Source organism: Gekko japonicus, unplaced genomic scaffold, assembly GCF_001447785.1.
Source record: "Gekko japonicus isolate JY-2015 unplaced genomic scaffold, Gekko_japonicus_V1.1 scaffold740, whole genome shotgun sequence".
Taxonomy (NCBI): Eukaryota; Metazoa; Chordata; class Lepidosauria; order Squamata; family Gekkonidae; genus Gekko; species Gekko japonicus.
The window spans coordinates 56,882-78,400 of NW_015172576.1; the positions used below are offsets into that span (position 1 = coordinate 56,882).

The 21,519-nt window shown below is 44.9% G+C and overlaps 1 protein-coding gene across 1 annotated transcript in view; it reads right to left on the bottom strand.

Annotated features, from left to right (window-relative positions):
• Positions 1-21,519, bottom strand: part of KIAA0368 (KIAA0368 ortholog) — a 91,245-nt gene that overhangs the window by 9,554 nt on the left and 60,172 nt on the right. The window contains 17 exon segments of the mRNA XM_015421423.1: positions 474-666; positions 3,307-3,350; positions 4,068-4,276; positions 5,244-5,429; positions 6,132-6,198; positions 6,281-6,372; positions 8,143-8,209; positions 9,047-9,136; positions 13,934-13,999; positions 14,422-14,572; positions 15,260-15,381; positions 15,916-15,963; positions 17,193-17,298; positions 18,542-18,621; positions 19,452-19,619; positions 20,229-20,346; positions 20,656-20,724. Coding sequence (XP_015276909.1) covers positions 474-666; positions 3,307-3,350; positions 4,068-4,276; positions 5,244-5,429; positions 6,132-6,198; positions 6,281-6,372; positions 8,143-8,209; positions 9,047-9,136; positions 13,934-13,999; positions 14,422-14,572; positions 15,260-15,381; positions 15,916-15,963; positions 17,193-17,298; positions 18,542-18,621; positions 19,452-19,619; positions 20,229-20,346; positions 20,656-20,724 — 1,876 coding nt within the window.

Sequence of the window (21,519 nt, forward strand, 5' to 3'; positions counted from 1 at the left end):
AAGAGAAATAGAAATGGGGGGGGGGATACAGCAAGCAACTGGAGTGAGAGAGCCACCACCAATCACCTGGCCAGTATAATTTTTTTTTTGGGGGGTGGGGTGTTTGCAGCCAAAAATGCATAGGCAGCAGGAAAGGGATCTAATGCTACAGGAAACATTTGAGTTTATTTCAATGTTCCCAAAAGAGGGAATTACTTCCAGTGTCCTCATATCTCTAACGGCAGTTTGTGAAATAATTCCTAGTTCTGTTGTTAATTAAAAATGTCCCAAAACATTGGAGCTTATAAATTAATAAATCTAAAACCCAGAACGTGTGTGTGAAGTGCTGTCAAGTCGCTTCTGACTTATGGTGACCCTATGAATTAATGACCTCCAGTAACAGCCTTGCTCAGGTCAGCACAATAAATATTCAGGGGGGTAAGAATCATCCATTATCAGTGGCATCGTCAAACCAAGAAGGGCTGAAGGCTCACCTTCTTTATTATTGGAAAGATGATGTCTGCCAGCTCCTGGAAGCGATCTTCCTGCGTGGCTTTCAGCACATCAGCTGTGCACCGGAGAGCCACGATCTTGTACCCAAGGTTCTCTTTGCGGCACTCCTTAAGCATAGCCTGAAGGACATCACTGACGCTGGGCTGGTTAGGAACAGCCTTGTGTAGTTCAGCGCTGAAAGCACCAAGAGCACATGGAAGGTTATGTGATAATTATGAAAGCCCCAGATGTCTAATTTAATCCTCCAACTCCCCCACCCCACACACATATACACAAAATTTTATTTAAAGGACACAGTGGGTTATTGCTTAGGGATGGGCACGAACCTTGTCACAAACCTAAATTCATGATTAAAATCACCATGTCATAGTTCATGAACCGAGGTTTGTGCCCATCTCTATCCATGACCCTCCACATGTTTTTTTGGAGGTTCATGGGGCTCGTGGTGGGAAGCGGGGCAGGAGCAAGGGGGATCGCTGAAATGGCTTGCATTTATTTCAGCCTTACAGTTGGGCTATTGCGCCCATCAGCTGCTAGGCTGAAATAGCTGCAAGACATTTCAGTGATCCCTTTTGCTACCCCCTGCTTAGAAGAGACCTCCCCACTGCACGCAGATTCGGGAGGGGGGCAGCTTCTCCCGCCTGGCACTTTAAAGCGCCGAGCAGGAGAAACCTCCCAGCCAGGTCTGTGTGCAGCGGCAGGACACCTCCCTGCTGCATGCAGATCTGGGGGAGGGGGCAGCTTCTAGCTCTGGGTAGGAGAAGCCTCCCAGCAAGGTCTGTGTGCGGTGGCAAGAGACCTCCCCACCACACGCAGATCCTGGGGGCAGCTTCACGAACCTCACAAAATGAACTGGTATGGTGAACAGGAAGGCTTGTGAAGGTTCATGCAGCCCAGTGACTCAAGACGAACCTCCACTTTCCTGGGTCATGCATGCCCATCCCTATTATTGTATGTATGTATTGACTTGTATGTACACATACATGCACTTGCTGTTACTTGTGAACAGGGTGTGTGTCTGTGGGTTGTAACGGTTTCACTGAACTGTTTATACTCATGACCCTATACAACCAAAGTACTTTAAACTTTTTTTTGGGGGGGAACACTATTTTTTTACTTATATATGTTTAAAATACAATAAAACACTGGGAGAGGCTACAGATAACCACATTAGTCCAGAGAAAACTGCTTGATGAACATGAAAGTTTGCACATTGTTTTGTGTTATGTTGATTGGTCTTTATAAAATACTGTCCCGCTTTTCATTTAGAACTTATATGTGAGTTCACTACTCTCTCCCCTTGCCTTCCTTTAATATAAATAGGCTTTTGTATTTCCTGTTCACACTTTCCCCACACTACAGTTGCCAACTTCCAGGTGGTGCCTGGAGGACTCCTGGGATTACAACTGATCTCCAGGCAACAGAGATCAGTTCTCCTGGAGAAAATGGCTGCCTTGGAAGGTGGATTCTGTGGCATCATACCCCACTGAAACCCCTCCCCTCCCCAATCCCCGCCCTCCTCAGGCTCCACCCCCAAAATCTCCAGGTATTTCCCAACCCGGAGCTGGCAGCCCTGCCCCACATACGTACACACTTCCAGGACCTGAATACATAAAAGCTACATTTACAGTGAATCAGACCATTAGTCTACCAAAGTCAGTACTGTCTCCTCCGATTGGCAGCATCTCTCCAGGATCTCAGGCAGAGGTCTCTCACATAATTTGCTAGCTCAGTGATGGCGAACCTTTTAGAGGCCGAGTGCCCAAACTGCGACCCAAAACCCACTTATTGATCGCAAAGTGCCAACACGGCAATTTAACCTGAATGCTGAGGTTTTACTTTAGAAAAAATAACTCATACATTAACTTAAGATGATCCAAACAAAGTAAGGAAAGCAATCCCAAATGCTTTCATTTACTTAAAATTATTTGGCAGAGAATTCGACACTTTAATGATGGTCTGGCCCTGGCTGGGGCGATGGCACGCGTGCCCACAGAGAGGGCTCTGAGTGCCACCTCTGGCACCCGTGCCATAGGTTCGCCACCACTGTGCTAGCTGATCCTTTTATAAGGAGAGGCTGGGAAACCTGGGACCTTCAGCACGTAGAGCAGATGCTCTACCACTAAGCCTCTCCCGTCTATTTGGTTCTTCCCTACAAAGCACCTTTTTCTTGTTATTTTTCACTTTATTTTCTAAAACAAAACATCATCCTAAGATTTGCTGCACCAGCATATGTGTGCTTGGGACAGGCTGTACTGGCAGCTATAGCAACGCCATTTTACAAGGAGGACATTCCAATGGCACATATTTTTAGGGAAATGTAAAATGTTTAGCAATCCTGAAGACCCTTAATCTACAGTAAACAATCTTTGTGACTTCAACTGAAACAGAATGGGGTAAATAAAATGAGGATGATACTCTCATTGCCGCTGAATAGGATGCTTACTTACGGATCATTGAGACAGCTGGCAAATGCCACCCAAGCCATTCCTCCTCCCTGCCTCACCTCCAACGTTTCAGCATTCTCTGTCCTTTCTTACAAACTCACTAGAACTAATTCATTCACCACTTTTATTTAATCCCTCTTTCTTGATCTCTCCCTCCAAACCCAGTTCTTTTCTTTTAAGCTTTGATTTCCCCCCCCCCCAAAAAAAAACGTCTCCTAGTAAGAGTCCCTTGCAATGGGCCTTGGTCAAAGGGAGCTTATGTTTGTATCTCCCCTCCGGATGCAAGAGGAATACAGGGATAGCACTGAACTCCATTCACATAGCGGAGAAGTTTCCAAACCAGGCTAGCTGAAGACAACTTCTTTACCTGCAGGCACAGACGACACCGGCAACAGCTTTCAGTAATTCCTCCTAAATATGAAACAACAATTTTAGTGAGAAAGCCCGACAGCATGAAAATATATCTCTTGGACTGATAACTACTCTAGACCAGGAAGAATCAGCAAAATCATTCAAATATCATTCCAATATCACAGCAACGTAGTTTTCAGCCCCCTTTAACTTCAGCTACACACACAAACAAGTAAGGTCCTTTATTAGCGGCTGTAGATTTTCCGGGTTGGGTGGCTGCGGTCTTGGCACTGTAGAACCTGATGTTTCGCCAGTAACTATGACCGGCAACCTCAGAGGTATAACACAGAAAAATTGACACAGAGAGTACTCCCTCTCTCTGTGTTATACCTCTGAGGATGCCGGTCATAGTTACTGGCGAAACGTCAGGTTCTACAGTGCCAAGACCCACGGCCACCCAACCCAGAAAATCTACAGCAACTAATGAACTCCGGCCGTGAAAGCTTTCGACAACTAAGGTCGTTCTTATCCTGCCTTTCTCCTCTCTGTTACCCCCCCCCTCCCCAAACCAGGTTGTTTTTCTAGTTCCATCAAGCTACATACAACTTTTTTCCTCTGCAGCACTGAAGATAATTTGGAAGAAGAATCTCTCAGTGTACACTCATCCCACTCTTGGGTAAATAAACAGTTTTTGCATTTCCCCCCCTCGATTTTTGGACAACAGAAGTAACCACCGTTCCCCACACACAATCCGCTTGACAGTGACTGAAGTTTTACCTTTCCTGTCCATGTTCTTCCAGACAAGCCCTGCAACAGAGCACTGAGCACCATTCCCAGGTGTGGAGGTACCAAGGAGCCAGATTGCTTTGCTATAGATGCCATAGCAGATGCGCCTTGAGCTTTCATCTTCCAGGACTGGGACTGCAAAGCTTTCTGGGTGATGGTTATCAGCTCCTCCATATACAGTCTTATGCCGCCATAGGTGCCTACATACCAAAAGTACAACATTTTCACTGCAGGAACTCACAACAGGAGCAATAAAACTAGGTTCATGTTAAAGAACAGTTTCAGAAGAACATCTCTGCTTTACCGCAAAAATCTTCAGGTATGACACAAGGAGTGCTGCCTCCGCGATGGACAAAAAAGTGAGCTATTTCAGATTTCACTTAGAGCACCCAGAGAACGTCAGTGTCAAAAGCAAGATTCAAAAAGGCTTGCCCATTCGAGTTTAAATTGCAAAGGAAGTAATGTATTTAAGAGCTGGGGGAGGCAATTGTTTTCTTTATAGCACACACGCAGAACCATTAACTTGGCCAGAAATCTAGGTCTCGAAGTATAATTATATGTACTATGAACACATCCACCCCACATCATCATCTATATACTATTTCCCAAGTGTGCCCCTATCTGAGAATATTTAAATCTGCAGACTGGGGCCACACTTGCACTAAACAGATGTTTCTGCAAACTTGGGGGATCCCCCCTAGGTTTTCAGAAAAATCTGACAGCAAAAAAAAAGAACACTGGGGGATCTAAACTCTCCCCCAAATAAAAGGGAATTCAAAAGGGAATTAGATAAGCATATGGAGCAGAGGTCCATCAGTGGCTATTAGCCACAAGGTATAGATAGGGACTCTGGGGAAAGTGATGCTCTGTCATCTTGGTGCTTGGGAGGGGGGGCAACAGTGGGATGGCTTCTAATGTCCTGGCCCCACTGGTGAACTTCCTGATGGCACTGGTATTTCTGGCCACTGTGTGATACAGAGTGTTGGACTGGATGGGCCTTTGGCCTGATCCAACATTGGCATCTCTTATGTTCTTATGTTCTTAAAAGCATTTTCCTGCCTCTATGTAGGCAAGTATATTTTTAAAACTTAATTTAAAAAAATCCCCTTTACTTGATGCCAAATTTGCAGCACAGTGTCAACCACATGGTTCACCAGATCACCTTACCAGGCACATTTTCTTGCCATACTTCAGTCCACCGGTCTTCTTTCTCACCCTTTTCTTCCTCAGGCACTTCATGCATGCCCAGGAAAGCCAGAGGCAAGACCAGTTTGGCTTGATTCTTCAGCACATCTGGGCTGTAGCGCCCAATAGCATGCACAGTTAATGCACAGGCTGTTTTATAGACTTGCTCTGAAATGTAAGAGAGAACAAGTTTGCAGAACATGATGACTTGTAACGTTGCTCTCTTTTTAACCTCATCACTGGTCTTGATTAAACTCAATGTCACTGAACCCGCACATCTAAATGCTAGATGTAATCTGTCTGCTACTGAAAGCCCCGAGCAATTCATCTTAGAAATTCATTTCAGCAGATCTAAAACTTAGCTTATAAATGGAGGACAATCTACCTCCACTTTTTTGCAAGCATTTTCTTTGTTCCAACAGTTAACTCAGCAAAAGGGATGCCCCTTATTGCTTTTTAGGTGGGGACGAGGGAGAAGCTAAGCAAGCTGTTCACCAGTGGAATCTTTTCATGTACCAAGCGATTTGCAACGGCCATTTTATTTGAATCCTGCAAAGTAGGTCACTCTTATTCCCAGATCATGCACAAGGAACTGAACCAGGGAAACAAGTGATTTACCTAAAACTTTGCATAAATGTTTATGATTAAGCCATGAAATTCAAACACTGGTATTCCTAGGTTCCAAACTTAACACCAGCTCACTGAGCATACAAAGCAGTCTAATACAGGGTTGGATCATTTGTCTATCAAGATCAGTATTGTTTCCTCTGACTAACAGCGGCTTGCTGAAAGCTCAGCCACAGGTCTTTCACATGACCCACTCCCCGATCCTTTGGGAGATGCCCAGGACTGAACCTAAAAGGCACATACCCTCTTTCTCCATGTACCAGCTGTTCAGCTTCTGCAGTAATTTGTCTGTGCTGCTGTCACGTGATGTCTTTTAAACAAAAAATAAGAGTCAGTTTCTCAGCTCGTGAACACACAGAAGCAGAAGCAAGAAGCACCTAAGTTTCACTCACTCGAACTAGGTGTCCCATGGCGAACGCAAATGCTTTTTGTACCACATTGTTGCGATCAGTTAGCCCGCTGAGCAAAGCACTCATGAGTTTACCTGCATGAATAAAAGACACCAGTCATAAATTTATGAGTTGCTAACCAGTTTTAGTTCTTTACTTGCTTGGCCCAAAGAGTTCTACGGCCTTTGCATTAAGCTACTGCTCTCTGTGTGAGGGTCTGAACAACAACAGTGGTCAACACTGAAAGATACATTACTACTCATTGCACACACCAGCCTCTTCCCCTTATTAAACTTATGGTTCTTTCCACCCAGGATGAGCAGCAACAGGTCCTACGTCTGAGCCTCTCTTTTTCCCACTTCAGCTGATTGCTTCCATTTCCCCCCCATCTCAACTTCTACACAGCAGTGTGCAGCCGATGTACACAATCAAACGTGAGGACTCTGCCAAAGCCCCTTGGCTGTTCATGCTGCAAGAGAGGGAGCCAAAAAGGGTCTTCTGTCTGCATCACAGCTTGGGTGAAAGTGGCCAAGGTGCCTAAGAAAGGAGGGATACCCTTGGATCAGGGACTTGGATTAGGGGCCAGATGGAAAGTTTTGGAGGACTAAGTTTGGCTCTCGGTTTTTAGGTAATTGTCCCCTACTGTACAAGTAAAACAATCAATATTCTGGCCTGGAGGGCGGGGTATAAATGTGATCGATAAATAAATAAATAAAATACTTGTAAAATAGTGGCTGCACTGCAAAGACGATAAACAAGGTCATGGCAAAGGTCTTTAGTAATAGCCAAGTTATATCAGGTATTCACAAGCTGGCCCATAATAAAAGATAAATCTTGTTTTGTATCAGGAACCAAGTTTATCTGTGCTCCGTTAAGTTGGGCTTGACCTCATGCAAAATCATTAAACCCAGCTGTAAATGAAACACAATGAAGACACGCCTATCTGCAACCTGGAGGTCACAGAGTCAATAGCTCATTACGGTGGATTACGGTTAGTGTCCAGACGAAAGAAGCAAAAACTAAGGCTGATTTGTGAAGATTGTGTTTTTCAACCAGAAGCCACTGACGGAAGCAAGTTAAGCTTCTAGCTCACATTCAGAGCTGCCCACTGGGAATGGAAACTGCCGTCAAATCACAGCGGACTTACGGCAACCCCAGAAGTTTTTCGAGGCAAAAGACATTCAGGGGTAGTTTGCCATCGCCTGCCCGTGCATAGTGAAACACACACACACACCCGACTTTCTTGGTGGTCTCCCAGTCCAAGTACTAACTGTGGGCCGGCCCTGCTTAGCAGCTTCTGATAACATCCGGCCATCCAGGTCAGGGCAGCTGCCCATTACCCGGACTGAAAAATGCGGCACCTTTCGTGGTTAGACCGAACCAGGCTGTCACAGCACAGACAAACAGTAAAAGGTAAAGGTAAAGGTTCCCTTGCTCGAAAGCCAGTCAAGTCCAACTCTAGGGTTGCGGTGCTCATCTCCGTTTCAAAGCTGAAGAGCCAGCACTGTCCGAAGACATTTCCGTGGTCATGTGGCCGGCATGACTAAACACCAAGGCGCACGGAACGCTGTTACCTTCCCACCGAAGTGGTACCTATTTATCTACTTGCAATTTCTTGCTTTCAAACTGCTAGGTTGGCAGGAGCTGGAACTAGAGACGGGAGCTCACTCCGTCATGCGGAACACTCGGGTCTCGAACTGCTGAACTACCGACCTTCCACAGCCTGAAGTTCAGCGTCTTAACCACTTGAGCCACCGCAGCTCCTCAGACAAACAGTACCAGATATTAAACGATGAAACACACTCCCAGTAAAGAGCAGAGCATAAAATCAACAAATGAAAAAGAAAAGAAAAGAAAAAAATTACCCGAATACGGTGTCAAGTCTTGAGGACACTGAGTGGTCAATGATACAATTACACTAGCACAGCCACCCTGGAAAAGGTTTGAGAGAAGAAATCCGGTTATTAAAATTGTTCTGCTGGGTGAAGGTCAGGTTCCAAGGCTTCACACTTTCCCCTGGGAGCAATCCCTACTGACTTACTTCAGAGAAAATAGGCACAGGACTGGGCTGTGGGGTCCCTCGTTCTGTGAGCTTTCTCGGCCTAGGATCGGAAAGGGCTAGCCAGGCCCACCTGGTCACCACATGTTACAGCACAGCCTGCAGATGACCTCACAGTGACCCATTCACATATATATGAACCTGTGGAACCTACATACAGTGTAGAGCGTATTTTGCTCTTCAGGGCACACTTGTTTGCTTCTGGGGCCCACGTGGGGCTGCCAAGTCCCCCCAAGGGGCAGGGAAACCCCCGCCCCAGAGGCCCGTTCCCCGACGCCGGCAGATTAGGCCCCGAGGGGAACCCCGCCCCGACGTGCGCATCACCAGGAAGTGACGTTAGGATGCCGAGCACGCTGGGGGTGGGGCCACGACCATTGGAGGGAAAACTCTATGGTTTTCCCTCCGATGGTTGTGGCCCCGCTCCCAGCGTGCCCAGCGTCCTAACGTCACTTCCAGGTGACGTGCGTGTGGCATGCACGCTCCAGTCACCGCCCAGGAGTCCCCCCCCCTTTCTGAACTAAGTTCACAGGCACACTAAAGGCAATTTGTACCCCCTTTTTCTGAGGGAGGGCAGAAAGGTGGGATACAGGTAGGACAGGTATGTTAATAATAAACAGAGATCGCATGGCCAGAACTGGAGAATATTTTGTGAGTGGTTCTGTCTGTGCACACTGTCCCACAGCTGCCTCCCTGGAAGAGTAGGCCATTACCTTAGTTGCGATGCCTACTCCGCTCCTGGTCAGCTCACACAGCCTAGGCACCAGCTCCCCCAGGACTGATACATCCAAATACTGCAAGCACTGCAGAGAAACAGAGGGTGAAAATTAAAGCACCACAAAGACCGGTGACATTTTCTTTTTTTAAACAGTTGAACACAAGCTGCTTGCTACAAAGCTTAGGGCCAAGCTAGTTGTACGGAAGCAGAGGTGGGCCCTGGAGACCCGGGACACTGCCGACAAGCTGCAGAGCACTGGAGGGATTACTACCTTTGAGGGAAGAGACACACATCCGAACACACTGGATATTTGTTACCAGAACAACTTGGAGAGCATGTGCAGTTACCATGAGAGATTATCCATGGCCCACTATGTATACTTTTTTTAGCAATTGCACATCACGTGAGAAAGCAACACCTGGCTCTAAAGAAAATCTTTTTCCATATATTTATTTCCGGATGTGTGTTGTTTTACAATAGTAATATTGACCACTGAGGGGCAGAAATGCATATGGTCTGCTGGTCATAAGATATATCCATCAATTGTATATGTAAAACTTTCAGCTCTGTGTGTAAAAAGTTTTAAGAGTCTGATATTTGGATCATTTCTTTTAACCTCTTTTATCTTTTACTAATGAGTTCACCATAATAAATATTTGTATTTTTATAACTTATTTTGTTAGCTTGACCCTCATATATCACAGGGACACAGAGTGTGCCTTATGGGGGGGAGCCTGCTGCTTTTGCTCTCGCACCCCATCTTTCAGCCACTTTACCCTACAAGGAGGCAAACACGTTTCAGAGTCTCAACTGGAACCAAAGCATCCAGGGGGGTGGGGGGGAAGCAATAGACAGGGAAGGGTGTTGAAATGTCATAAGTATTCAGCATGTGTGATGTGTAAGATCATGCCAATCTAGATGACAGGTGTCTGGGAGAATGACAGTCCAGGTGACCAGACCAAACCGGTTCTGGCTGGTGTAAAGCTGAGCTGTATCAGGGTGACTCAGCAGTAAGCTGATTGGCTAATGTCTGTATATAAGTGTGTATAGTCTGTACACTGGAGCTTCTTCTTCTATATGATTGCTTGGCGAAGCACTTTCTCCGTGAGAGCTGTGTACCTGTAAATAAATTCACTGTCGAATATGAAACACAAATCATCAACAAAAATTAACAGATAACATTTGCATGCCCCAATCACCTTGCTGAATAGACACGGATCGGCTATGCTCTGCTGAAAACCTAAAAGGGCTGCAACAGACGCATCCTCCTGTCTCATTTCACTGCTGCAAACCTCTGTTGGCTGCCTTTGCCAGCTATTCAGCTGCGGTCAGGTTGCCAAGCATAGGCTTCCCTCCAAGTGTCTCATTTGTCCCTTTGGGTATCACGGAAATACGGAAGCCGGGATCTCAGTGTAAAGAAAGTCAGACACCATTTTTGCTTGCTCGTTTAAAAGGTTGCTTGAAATTCTTTAGCTCAGGCTTCAAGCCTGGTAAGGCCCTAAAATGTCTCACAGAGTGTGCTTATGAGAAGCTAAGAGGTGCATGGAATTTTCCCTAGGGACAGAGATAAGGAGACGCTCAATGTCCTTGAGTGTTTACAGCTGCCTGTGCTCTTCAGTGCCGGCCTGTGAGCAATTAGCCAATTAGTGCATTCCAGAATACTTAGCACCTGTGTGTAGGGAGCAACGAACCTTTACAGTTGTATTTAGGTTTCGATTCTCTCAGCTCACAAATAAGTATTATGGACTATCATGGTCACCCTGGTTACGAGCAAAGTTGACATCACTTTGCAGGTCTATGAGTGGTCAAAGGCCTAGGCTGCTCAGAGACCTTAATTCCTATAAAGTAAGCCTTTAGTCAGTGACTATTAGGATTGCTGGGGTGTTGGGCCTGGTCTGGTCAATACTGCATGCAACCCCAACTATTGGCATCATGCTTTGATACCACCCGGATGGGCTATGTGTTTGGACTATCTTTGTCATCTTGGGCTCTTGTACTTTTGAACCTGAAACGAGTAACCTTTGCAACTAAACTGCTTGTAAGTATTAGCTATGCTGGTGAAGCTTAGTGTTTGTTATTTTTCCTTCACTGCCTAAGGTCTTGTGTTTTACTTAAACTTGCACAATTACTTAATTAAAAAATTATATTTTTACTTTTTCTTGGTTTTGGACTTCTTGAACCTCAAAGGCTAAATCTATTGCCTTGGACAGTAAGCTGTTACTACTACTAACCTTTTGTCTTAGCTCAGTCTGTGGTTTACTCTGCAAGACTGACCTTTGTGTTAAGTTCCTGGCGAGGCCAAGAGAAGTCGCGGGGACAGTCGGGGGGGGTGGCTCATGGCCACCGACGCCGGCGGCCTTCAACTGGGTGGTGGGGGAGGGAAATCGGGCCGTGGCGTGGGGCACATCGCCGACACCGCACCGTTCAGACGCAGCGTTCGCCTCCCGCCTCCCAGCCAATGGCAGGGCAGCAGCCTTGCGCGACAGCTGGCCAGCCAATGGCTGACGGAGCGCATTTTGTCTTACGCTGCATCTTACTCAATTATATATAAGGGAGAGATAGTGATCTGTTTATCATGAATTCCTAAAATTCCCAGATTTCTCTTAAAAAAATAAGTCTCTATCCCCTGTCATCATGGAGATACAAGGGGGAAAGTATTTTTCTGCAACAAAAACAGGCTATAACTTTACTTTCTTAAAAAATGAAAGCTGGGAATTCAGTGAACCTGAAAGACAGATCACTACAATGTTATAAAGCTATAACCATTTGCTTGTTAGAGAGAACAAAAAAGGCCCTCTGCTAATGGGGAGAAAACGGCCTCCGCAGGAGACTGGGAAGATCTGAACTTTCCCACCCAAATGGGTGCCACCTGGGCTTTTCTGTGATCTTTCCTAAAACATCACTGCAAAGATCGGGGGGTGTGGGGGGGGGTGGGGGCAGGGAAAGAAATGATGCTGCAGAGAAGTGGGGGAGGGAGGGAGGAGGAAAGCTTCTCAACAGCCTTTCTGAAATTTCGCCCTCTAGAGTCGCCTGCTAAAGTAACCCGCTATAAACCCTCATAAAAGCATAGATGCTCTTGTCTCTCTCATGCCTGTGATCATAAAACAAGCCATACTGACAGAAAGGCAGAGTTAGAAATATTTCAAATAAATAAATAAAATCCTCACAAATAGGGGATGTATTAAAAAGAAAGAAGTCTGACTGGGCTTTGTTCAAAGCACCAGGGTTGTTCTTTTAATTCTTTCGAGTAAAAGAGTAGAAGTTGGCAGCATGCTCGCTTATATACCCAGTAACTGGCTTTAGAGGGGAAAGGGCAGCAGCAGCTGCTGGAACTCTAGTGGAATTAACACACCCACTTTATACACGGTGTTCTATGTAGAAATGCTCTATAAGCTATATATAGCGATTGATTCAGCCGCTCTCTAAGTGCAGCTGCTTTGGGCACAGAAAAGACATTCAGATGCCTCGTGTAAGAGCTAGTCATTGCACTGTGATAGGTAAGGAAGAATTGCTCAGATCTCTCCCCTTTTAAAATCTGCATTCCTTTTGACCTCTGTGTGCGCAAGACATAGACCATGGAAACTCAGCGCTAGACCTCAGCCTCCTTGTGAATGAGGACACAGCTGCTCAGTCCTATAGGAAGGCCTCGGTTTCACATTCCCTGGATTAGCTACTATTGCCATCACACCACCTGAAGCCAGAAAGTTGTACGGTGCTCTTTCAACCCTCCTGTGGTCCAGTTTTACAATGCGGAAGTGGCGAGGAGGAGGAACATCCATGCAGTACAGCTCCCCAGCCCTTCCCTTTGTTTGCAAGCAAGGGGTGCTTGCAGAAATAGAACATCTGCTTCCTTTTCTTTGAAGATGGACTGGACTATTTTCCCCCCTTGGGCTTCCTCCGGGAGATCTAGAGAACAGTTGGGTCCCTACAGGGCTGGCTCACTCACTAGGCGAACTAGGCACTTGCCTAGAGCGCACTGGCCCTTGGGGGCGCCAAACTGGCACCCGCCCCCCCACCCCCACCCCGCTGTCCTGGTTCAGCTGCAAACACTACTGAGTTTTAAACATGTTATGATCTTTCTGATGATACAGACGCCAATTCCACCAAAAAACGTAGCCCTCTAGGCACAGAAGAGTCACTCAGCTAAGTCAAAGAAGAACCTAAGTAGGGGGGCTAATACATAAGGACACTCAAGTTGCAACTGACTTATGGCAACCCCAGCAAAGAACTGTCAAGGCAAGTGAGAAGCAGAGGTTGTTTGCGACTGCGAGTGCCTTTCTTTGCAGAGTCTTCCTTGGTGGAATCCAGATGTGCAAAGCAGGCAAAGTTACAAAAGCAAAAGCGAGTGTTAAGAGCATGGGTGCCAGGGGAACGGGAGGTCCGGGGTACAGATCCAATTAACGGGTTTGAGCCATGGTGGGCACATGGGGAGGGGGGGGCACCAGAAGGGATCCTCGCCTAGGGTGCAAAATAAGCTGGGGCCGGCCCTGGGTCCCTACCACAGTAAGACACAGGGAGGGGGAAACAAACCTACCACAGACTGTTTGCAGCATTGTTATGCCACTTTTCTGCTATTCTCCAGCAACAGCAGGCTCAATTTCCCACACAAAATGAACCACTGGACTTACCTGAAGGTTTCTTCTCTTCAGTGGGGCGAAGTCATCCAAAATGGTTAGGTCACACCACCACCTCCTGGAGTGAGAGGAGGCATGACCTAGCCCGTTTAGATGACTTTCCCCACTGAAGGAGAAGCATGAATAAAAATATACCATACTCAGCTACCTATCGCTATCATTTGAAGGATTAAATTAAACAACAACAATCTGTTACGGACCTCTTTAAACTAAGAAATGAGGCCCCTGCTTTCAACTAAGCTACCTACCATATTGATTGTTTCCATCATGAGAGAGGATTTAGCAGCACTGAGTCTTGCATAATCCATTGCAGCCTGAAAGACACACACACATCACACAAGTTAGAAACTAGAGTTAGAAAGGCACCCAATGGTCAAGGTGAACCTGTTCAACAGAAAAGAAGGAGGGTCATTTTATCAATCCCTAGAAAGCCTGAGGAGTACAGGTCCCAAAAATAGGATTTTTTAAAAAAGAATCAATGGGAGTTATCTCAAATCAAGCATTAAACTCAGAAATGCCTGAGACGCATCTTATGCCCTTTTCAGACTCAAGAGGCATTCTGAAATAAGGCTACATGATAATGTGGAGTTTTCCACAGCTGATTTTATAAACCCATCAGCACATTGTGTTTGGGCCTTGGAAAAAAACTCTTGACACATAACCACTGGTGCCTGCTTTTGTTTACCTATATAGGAAGCTATGAAACTTCATTGCAAGGTTCAACATCTGTACTCACCTTCTCTTGATCTGTAGCACGAAGGCTTAAGTAGTTGAATACTTGGGGCTCCAGCACACTCAGTGATTCCAACAAAGCTGGAATGAGTTTGGGAGCATGTGGCTTTAGCATGGCCCCAGCACTTTTACTGATCTTCACCAAGGTATTAACACTGTAGCAGAAAGACAGGGGGGGGGGGGGGGGGGAAGGCAGATAAAAAATTAACACGCAACGTAACTCTTTCCATGCACCGGGATTACACAAACAGATCCCCTGAGAGATCAGAACATAAAATCTCTCTCAAGAACTACATGGAGCTTCATTCACGGGTAGAATCATAGAATTGGAAGGGACCTCCAGGGTCATCTAGTCCAACCCCCTGCACAATGCAGGAAGTTCACAACTACCTCCCCCACACACCCCCAGTGACCACTGCTTCATGCCCAGAAGATGGCCAAAAAAAACAAGCCCCCAAAACCCCCAACCCTCCAGGATCCTTGGCCAAACTGGCCTGGAGAAAAAGTGCTTCCTGACCCCAAAGTGGTGATCAGCACTTCCCTGGCCATGTAAGAAAGAGCCACGAGAACTAAGAAGGCTCTGAGTGGCGGTAATGCCCAGGGATTCCTGAGAACCCCCTTCTAAACCTCTCTCAGTGCCACCACTGGTTCCCACTCACATCAACCTCTTCTGACACAGCTCAGTTTATTCTCACATTTGAAGCAGCAGAGAGAGACAAGAAAGCCGCCATTTGCCATGAGGTGCTGAGAAAGGGCTAGAAATGGTCTCTCCATGGTAAGTGTTTCAACCCCAGCTTGGGGGGGGGGGGCAAAGCTGTGAGGCGGGCAAACAAGGAACATACCTAAGGGTTCGTACTTCAGTTACTGTACTCATCATCCCTTTATCAAGAAGGCACGGCAACAGAACAGCTATCGTCCTCTGGCCTGAAGCTCCTTTTGAAGGGTCACACATCTTCACACATACCTCAAAACAAAAAAAGAAGACGCTCAAATGGAACACCCCCAGCTTCTTGAACTAAAATTCATGTCCCTGTGTGATGGTTCAGATGGAAGGCCAAACCACGATTCAATGCCATGCGGATGAGCCCTGTGCTCACAAGCTCTCTCCCCCCTTCACGGAGCTCAAGTCAATTAATAGCTTCGACTCAGGCCCACACCACCACAATCTGGCATTACATCCAAGTCCCCAAACTAGTACTCTCCCTCCAGGTCAGGATTGCAAATCAGTCTGATTAGGAGGGGATGCACAAACAAGAGGCTGGTAGTTCAGATGTCTCGTGAAACAATGGGGTCCGAGCTAAAGTACAAATCACTGTAATAAGCGGGCAAGGAGAAGGGAGGGAACCTGCAAGCACAGGACTCATTCGTACGTCGCCAGACCACGGTTTGGTACTATCTCTCTATCATCCTTCTGGGTTATATTGAGGAATTGCATTAGTGAAATTCCACTGATGGCAATGGAGTGGCTTTAGTTTATAAGGAGGGAATTAAAATTTACCTTACTTAAAGTTTTCAGGGCTAATTCAGCTGCTTTTCGAACAGATTCCTGGAAAACAAAAGAGGGGAAGATGCATTTGGTTTTGCTTAACAATTTCAGTCACTTTATGATAATACATGTTTCATTCTCTTTCTGCTTCGCTCCAGTTTCTTACCTTAGGATCCAAAATGAACTCCAATGAAAATAAATTAACATAGGGGGTGCCTACATGCAGCTTATATAAAGTACATGTTTTCCCACCCTGTGGAACCCAACAAAAAAACTAAAAGGGGTTGTTTCAAGAACAGGATTTATGTGAAGACAGAGAATCCTAGTGGTTCTTTTACCAAGTGCAGCTTCAAACTCATCAACAAACTACTGTACAGGCAGAAACCCTACTGCAATTGTGTATGTTTGCGCAAAACAAGATTTTTGAGACCCTGCGCCTACCAAGTATTACTCAATCCACCAGTGTTTCCGAAGCACCCCTCAAAAATCAAGAAACACAAAGTTCAGCATGGCAGGTTGTTTATCTTTAATACACTGAGAAACAAATGACCTGTTATGCACAAGATCCATGACTGGGTTTCCCAACAATGGGAGGACAGGGTTGTAAGCGGCTTTGGGTCCCCACTGGACAGAAACGCATAGTATACATATACAAATAAATATTTCATGCCTTTAGTTCAATACAGCTCTGAATTTGACAGGCATAACCCCAAGCCCCTCCCCCTCTGACCTAGATTGTTCCCACCAAAACGTCTGTTAGCCCTGTAATGGGGAGGGGGGATACACCCACTGACTGTATTGGAAGAAGGGAAATATTCAAGACTTAGGGTTGCCAAGTCCATCTTCCACCCCCAGCAGGGGACTTTGGGGGCGTTCCTGGAGGAGGCGGGGCATCTCCGAAGCTGCACTTAAAGGAGCCGGCGTTTCCCTTTTAAATGCAGGAGCCGGCGTTTCCCCTTTAAGAGCAGCCACGTTTCCCTTTTAAGAGCACAAAGTTGGCATTTCCCTGCAAGCTTGCGGAGATCAGGCTTGGGAGGAAACATGGGTTCCAAACACTTAAAGGGAGAGAGATGGGTGGCTGTGGGTGTTGGGGGTGGGACTTCCCCTGCCGGCCATCTGGCCGGCGGCGGGTAGAACCCCCTCCAAAACGGGGGACCCCTGGCAAACCGGGAGGTTTGGCAACCCTATCAAGACTTTAGTCAGGAACTGTTTTTGAAGGCCATGACCTATATTCCCTGCAGAGAGGGTGAACAACTTCCCCTATAAAAAGCAGCTTTATTTTTAAGTACCTTAATGTCATCTTGCACTCTAAAGAGAGTCTCCCAGATTTCTGGAAGCTTATCAATAATGTCGTCCAAGGGCCTTCCTCTTAGCAAGTCATTCAGTGCTAAACAGCTGCGAAAAGAAATGTTGTTGTTATTCTGTAGTAATGTATAGTTTGGACCAATTCAACAATCAAAAGAGAAAGGTAGTTTTCTCAAAAGTTACGGAGTAAGTCTAGATGTTATTGTTGTATCTTTTGAACGGCTTCTGGCAAACTTGGAGTGGTGGGATAAACATATCAAAGGTGTAAATAAACAAAAAAACCTTTAGACACTCGCTCATTTAGACACTCCCTCATTCTCTCTTTTAGCCCCCGCCCCAATCACTTTCACTATATTAGTGCCTACTTTAAATATTCCTTCTCCCTATCAAAACTGACCTTAGGATACCTGATCCCCATCCTCACATTCTAAGGGAAGACTTTCAGGGACCCTGTGCTATGGCCAGCCCAGACGTAACAGCAAAGTCATTCTGGGAAGAAGCATGGTATCCTGCAGCTTTTAACTATAACTAAGAGAACGGGACTGTTAGATCTACGCTGGCTCTAGTGGATGCTTTGATTATGCATCCAGGTGAGTCTCACTAATTGTTCAGTCAACAGCAGCTGAAATTCCGCAGCTGGAATTCAAAGGTATACAGCCAGCAGTTCTGCAATTCCATCTTCTGATGACAGCTACTGAACTAGACAGAACACTTCTATCCCACCCTTCCTTCACAGAGGTCAGGACAGTATGCATGGTTCTTACCACCTCAGTTTTATCCTCACAACAACAAGGTGAAGCAGGGAAAGCTGAGAAGGTGACAGACCCAAAGTCACCTAGCAAGTTCCATGGTTAAATTCATTCACTCCCTCTCCTTCTTCCATACCCACATGCCCTTACCCAGATCCTACTGTTTCAGGGGTTCTCAAAGTTTTGGGGGTAGGTTTTTGCCTGGCAGCATGGGAAGATGCAGTAAAAATGGAAGCCTCAGAAATACCCACACAACCCTGAAAACTCCACATGCAGCCCTTTTTCTCCTATTTTACAGAGCAGCTTATTTAATGAAGCATTAGTGTTCAGTGTCAACATCTGAATTTTAGCCGATTCAATATGTGTAGTTTTCCTTCTTCTCTACTAACCACTTTTGCAGTGGGATGTAGGCATACATTCCAGTTCAAGAATCTTTGTCTTCTCTTTTCTTACATTTCTATCCCTTAGTTATATATATTTTTTAAAAAAAACTTTAAAAACCTAATACTGGAAAGTTACATGTGCATTTTCAAAACTTTCCCAAAGCAACACTGTTTAACTATAGCAAACAGTTTCAGCAATACCTGGACTCTCGAATCCGCCACATGTTGCTGGTCAGGTTGTTTATTAAATCATCAAGGATTTCTTTCATATATTTATCTACCTGAAAAGAAGGAAACCAACTGTAAAATGATCACTGTCTCCAAAGCCACAACTCAGTACATATCACATAATGAGCCAACTGCAAAGTACAACTGCAGAGAAACGTAACAAACAAATTAGCTCTTCCAAAATCTTTCCATGTGAATAATAAAAGTTGACGATCTAAGAAACTCTATACAAAAAGAAGAGACCACCAAGGAATAATGTGTCAAACAGAAGAAACAACTCAGGGCTGCTTCTTCACAATGATTTCCCTACATCAACAGTGCTTGTGTGTACAAAAAGTTATATACAACTTCATATGTGGGAAACACACATTTTGCCTTGTACATCAAAGATGGGAAGCTATAGCCAGTCACGTGATGATACAATGAAACAGTCACATGTGCATGACAGTATACCTGAAGCATAAAAGCTGATCATTTTCCTACACAGTTACTATTATTATTCAAGGCAAGAGATGTTCAGAAGTGGTTTCCCATTGCCTGCCTCTGTGTCATGACCCTGCTATCCTTGGAAGTCTCCCATCCAAATACTACCCAGGGCCAACCCTGCTTAGCTTCTGAGATCTGATGAGATCAAGTTAGCCTGGGCAATTTTAGGTAAGGGCAATTTTAGCATAGAATACATAAAGTACTACCCATATTTTGTTCTAAAGTGTTAATCAGGGGGAAAAAAGGTCAAAGAATGAAACGTAACGAGCCAGGCAACTTTTCAATATGTGTGTGCGCATATGCAGATCTCATTCCTCTCCAAACAGGTTTTTTCCTCCTCCTCAAGAATCTCCAGCCATGCAAAACACCAGAATGGACATTCCTCTTGTTCACTTACTGCGGATTTGTCTGTCACTAGAGCATTCCAAATGCTGGTCATAGCTTGCCGAATCCCAATATTGGGGTCAAACTGGTAACGATAGAGACGAGGAAGCAACTGAGAGAGGAAAGGAGCCAGTTGTTCCCCAGCTTTGGTAGCAATCACATTAAAACCAAAAGCTGCTCCCTGTGAAAACACAACAATAGAAAACATTGTTGAAACCAACCACTATGAGTATCATTTAGATTAATGTATATACATACTACACAGATTACGTGGAAGGGACTGGATGATATAAAATATTCAATAATAACAAAATCCCCATCAGTATGATGTGTAGAAAGGTCTGTATATTACAGGGACCTTGGGGGATAAGTGTGTACGGGAACACGTTTAAGTATGAATCACAATAGTTTTGCCATAAGGTCTTTGATAGGAAGACTTTTTGGTCCTTTCCTTAGATTCTGTGAGGATGGGATTCAGCCCACCATTCAGAAACAGGAGGTCAAAAGTGACTCTGAATACACACATTTTGTTGGATCCCACAGAGGAATTCTGTGCACTGGGGTGGGGAATTTAGACCTCCAACTCTCCCATCATGCTATTCCAGGGGGGTGTATCTGCTCATTTTTCCCTGAAGAGCAGCAATCTGAGCTACAGGGGAGGCAAGGAAGTCACAGTCCAGGTATAGAAATCCCTTCCATCCATGGAAATCTTCCCTGGGACCCAGCCCTTTACACTGCCCCTGTTTGGTTCATTCTGCCATTTGCTCTGCAACAGCTACAGAGGCATTACCTTCCGAGAGTTCCACATTGCATGGTGATTAGCCAAATTCATGAATTTGTACACCAAGTCTGGCTGGTTGAGGTCACTAGCAAGCGAACAAAGCTCCTGGTAAGTAGAGAGACCCTGGCTTGGGAAAAAAGAAAACAAAACTGGATGTAACGTTTGGAGGGAGGACTTGCAGGGGGGGAAATGGACATTTATTATCGACTGTATCCAAGTTATCTTCTGGACATAAGTTATGTGGAGCAGTTAAGTTAAAACAGTTCCACAATAGCATAATATTTTACCCACAATGCTAATGGGGGGAAATCCACAGTAAAATCTCCTGAAAAATTCAAAAGCTTCAGAATGTATGGAATTATTGCTTGAGAAAAAAGATCCAGGAAGGATTCCCGAAACAGTTAATCCAAAAATGTTATTCTATCACTGAGCTTACCCATCTGGAGTTTTGCCAAGGCCAGATCCCTGGAACACCACAGTTTCCCCAGTCACTTCATGCCTGACTCTAAGAAGGAAAGAAAAAATGTGCTTTCATGTGCAAAATCCTGAAAGCCAGTGACTTTTTAAAAAAGTTTTAAATATCTTTTATTAAAATAATAAATATATAATAACATTAATACAATAGTAACAATGTGAGAACATGAATATGAAAGAAAAATAATATAATACACATGAATTCATATCAGATATCAAAACATACAAGAGTATATAATTAATCTTATATACTATGCTTACTGGTTAACATGGTGATACAGAACCTAAGCATCATTTTCTTATATAAATGAAAGCTTAAACTTGCTCCATTAGTGTATATGATCTGACTTATTAAAAAGTTTTTAATGGAGGTTTGGTGCTGAGAAACTTAAGAGTTATGATATGTACGTATAGATTGAGATTAAATTATTCATAAATTTAAAAATCATAAAGCAACATAATTCCCCAACACATTGTACCCTAGATTACTGAGATGATATAAATTGCAAGGGAATAATTTTAGATCCTTATGACATTACAATGTCTCTGTATTACTGCAGAGGGGGTGAGGAAGTGAACGTTCAATTGGAAGCACTGTTCAGAATAAATTTTTGGGTTTCATACCCATTCATGTATCTGGAACCATTCAGAAGTACATTGGTTTTGAAATAAGAAGTCTAAAATGGGAAACCACTTCAAAGTTGGAGTAATTAAAGCCAGTGACTTGATGATTCTTGGCACCAACGAAGTTACCAATCAGCCCTATTCTTACAGACTAAGTGTCTACTGATATATTTAAGAGCACCACCCAACAAACCTTTACATT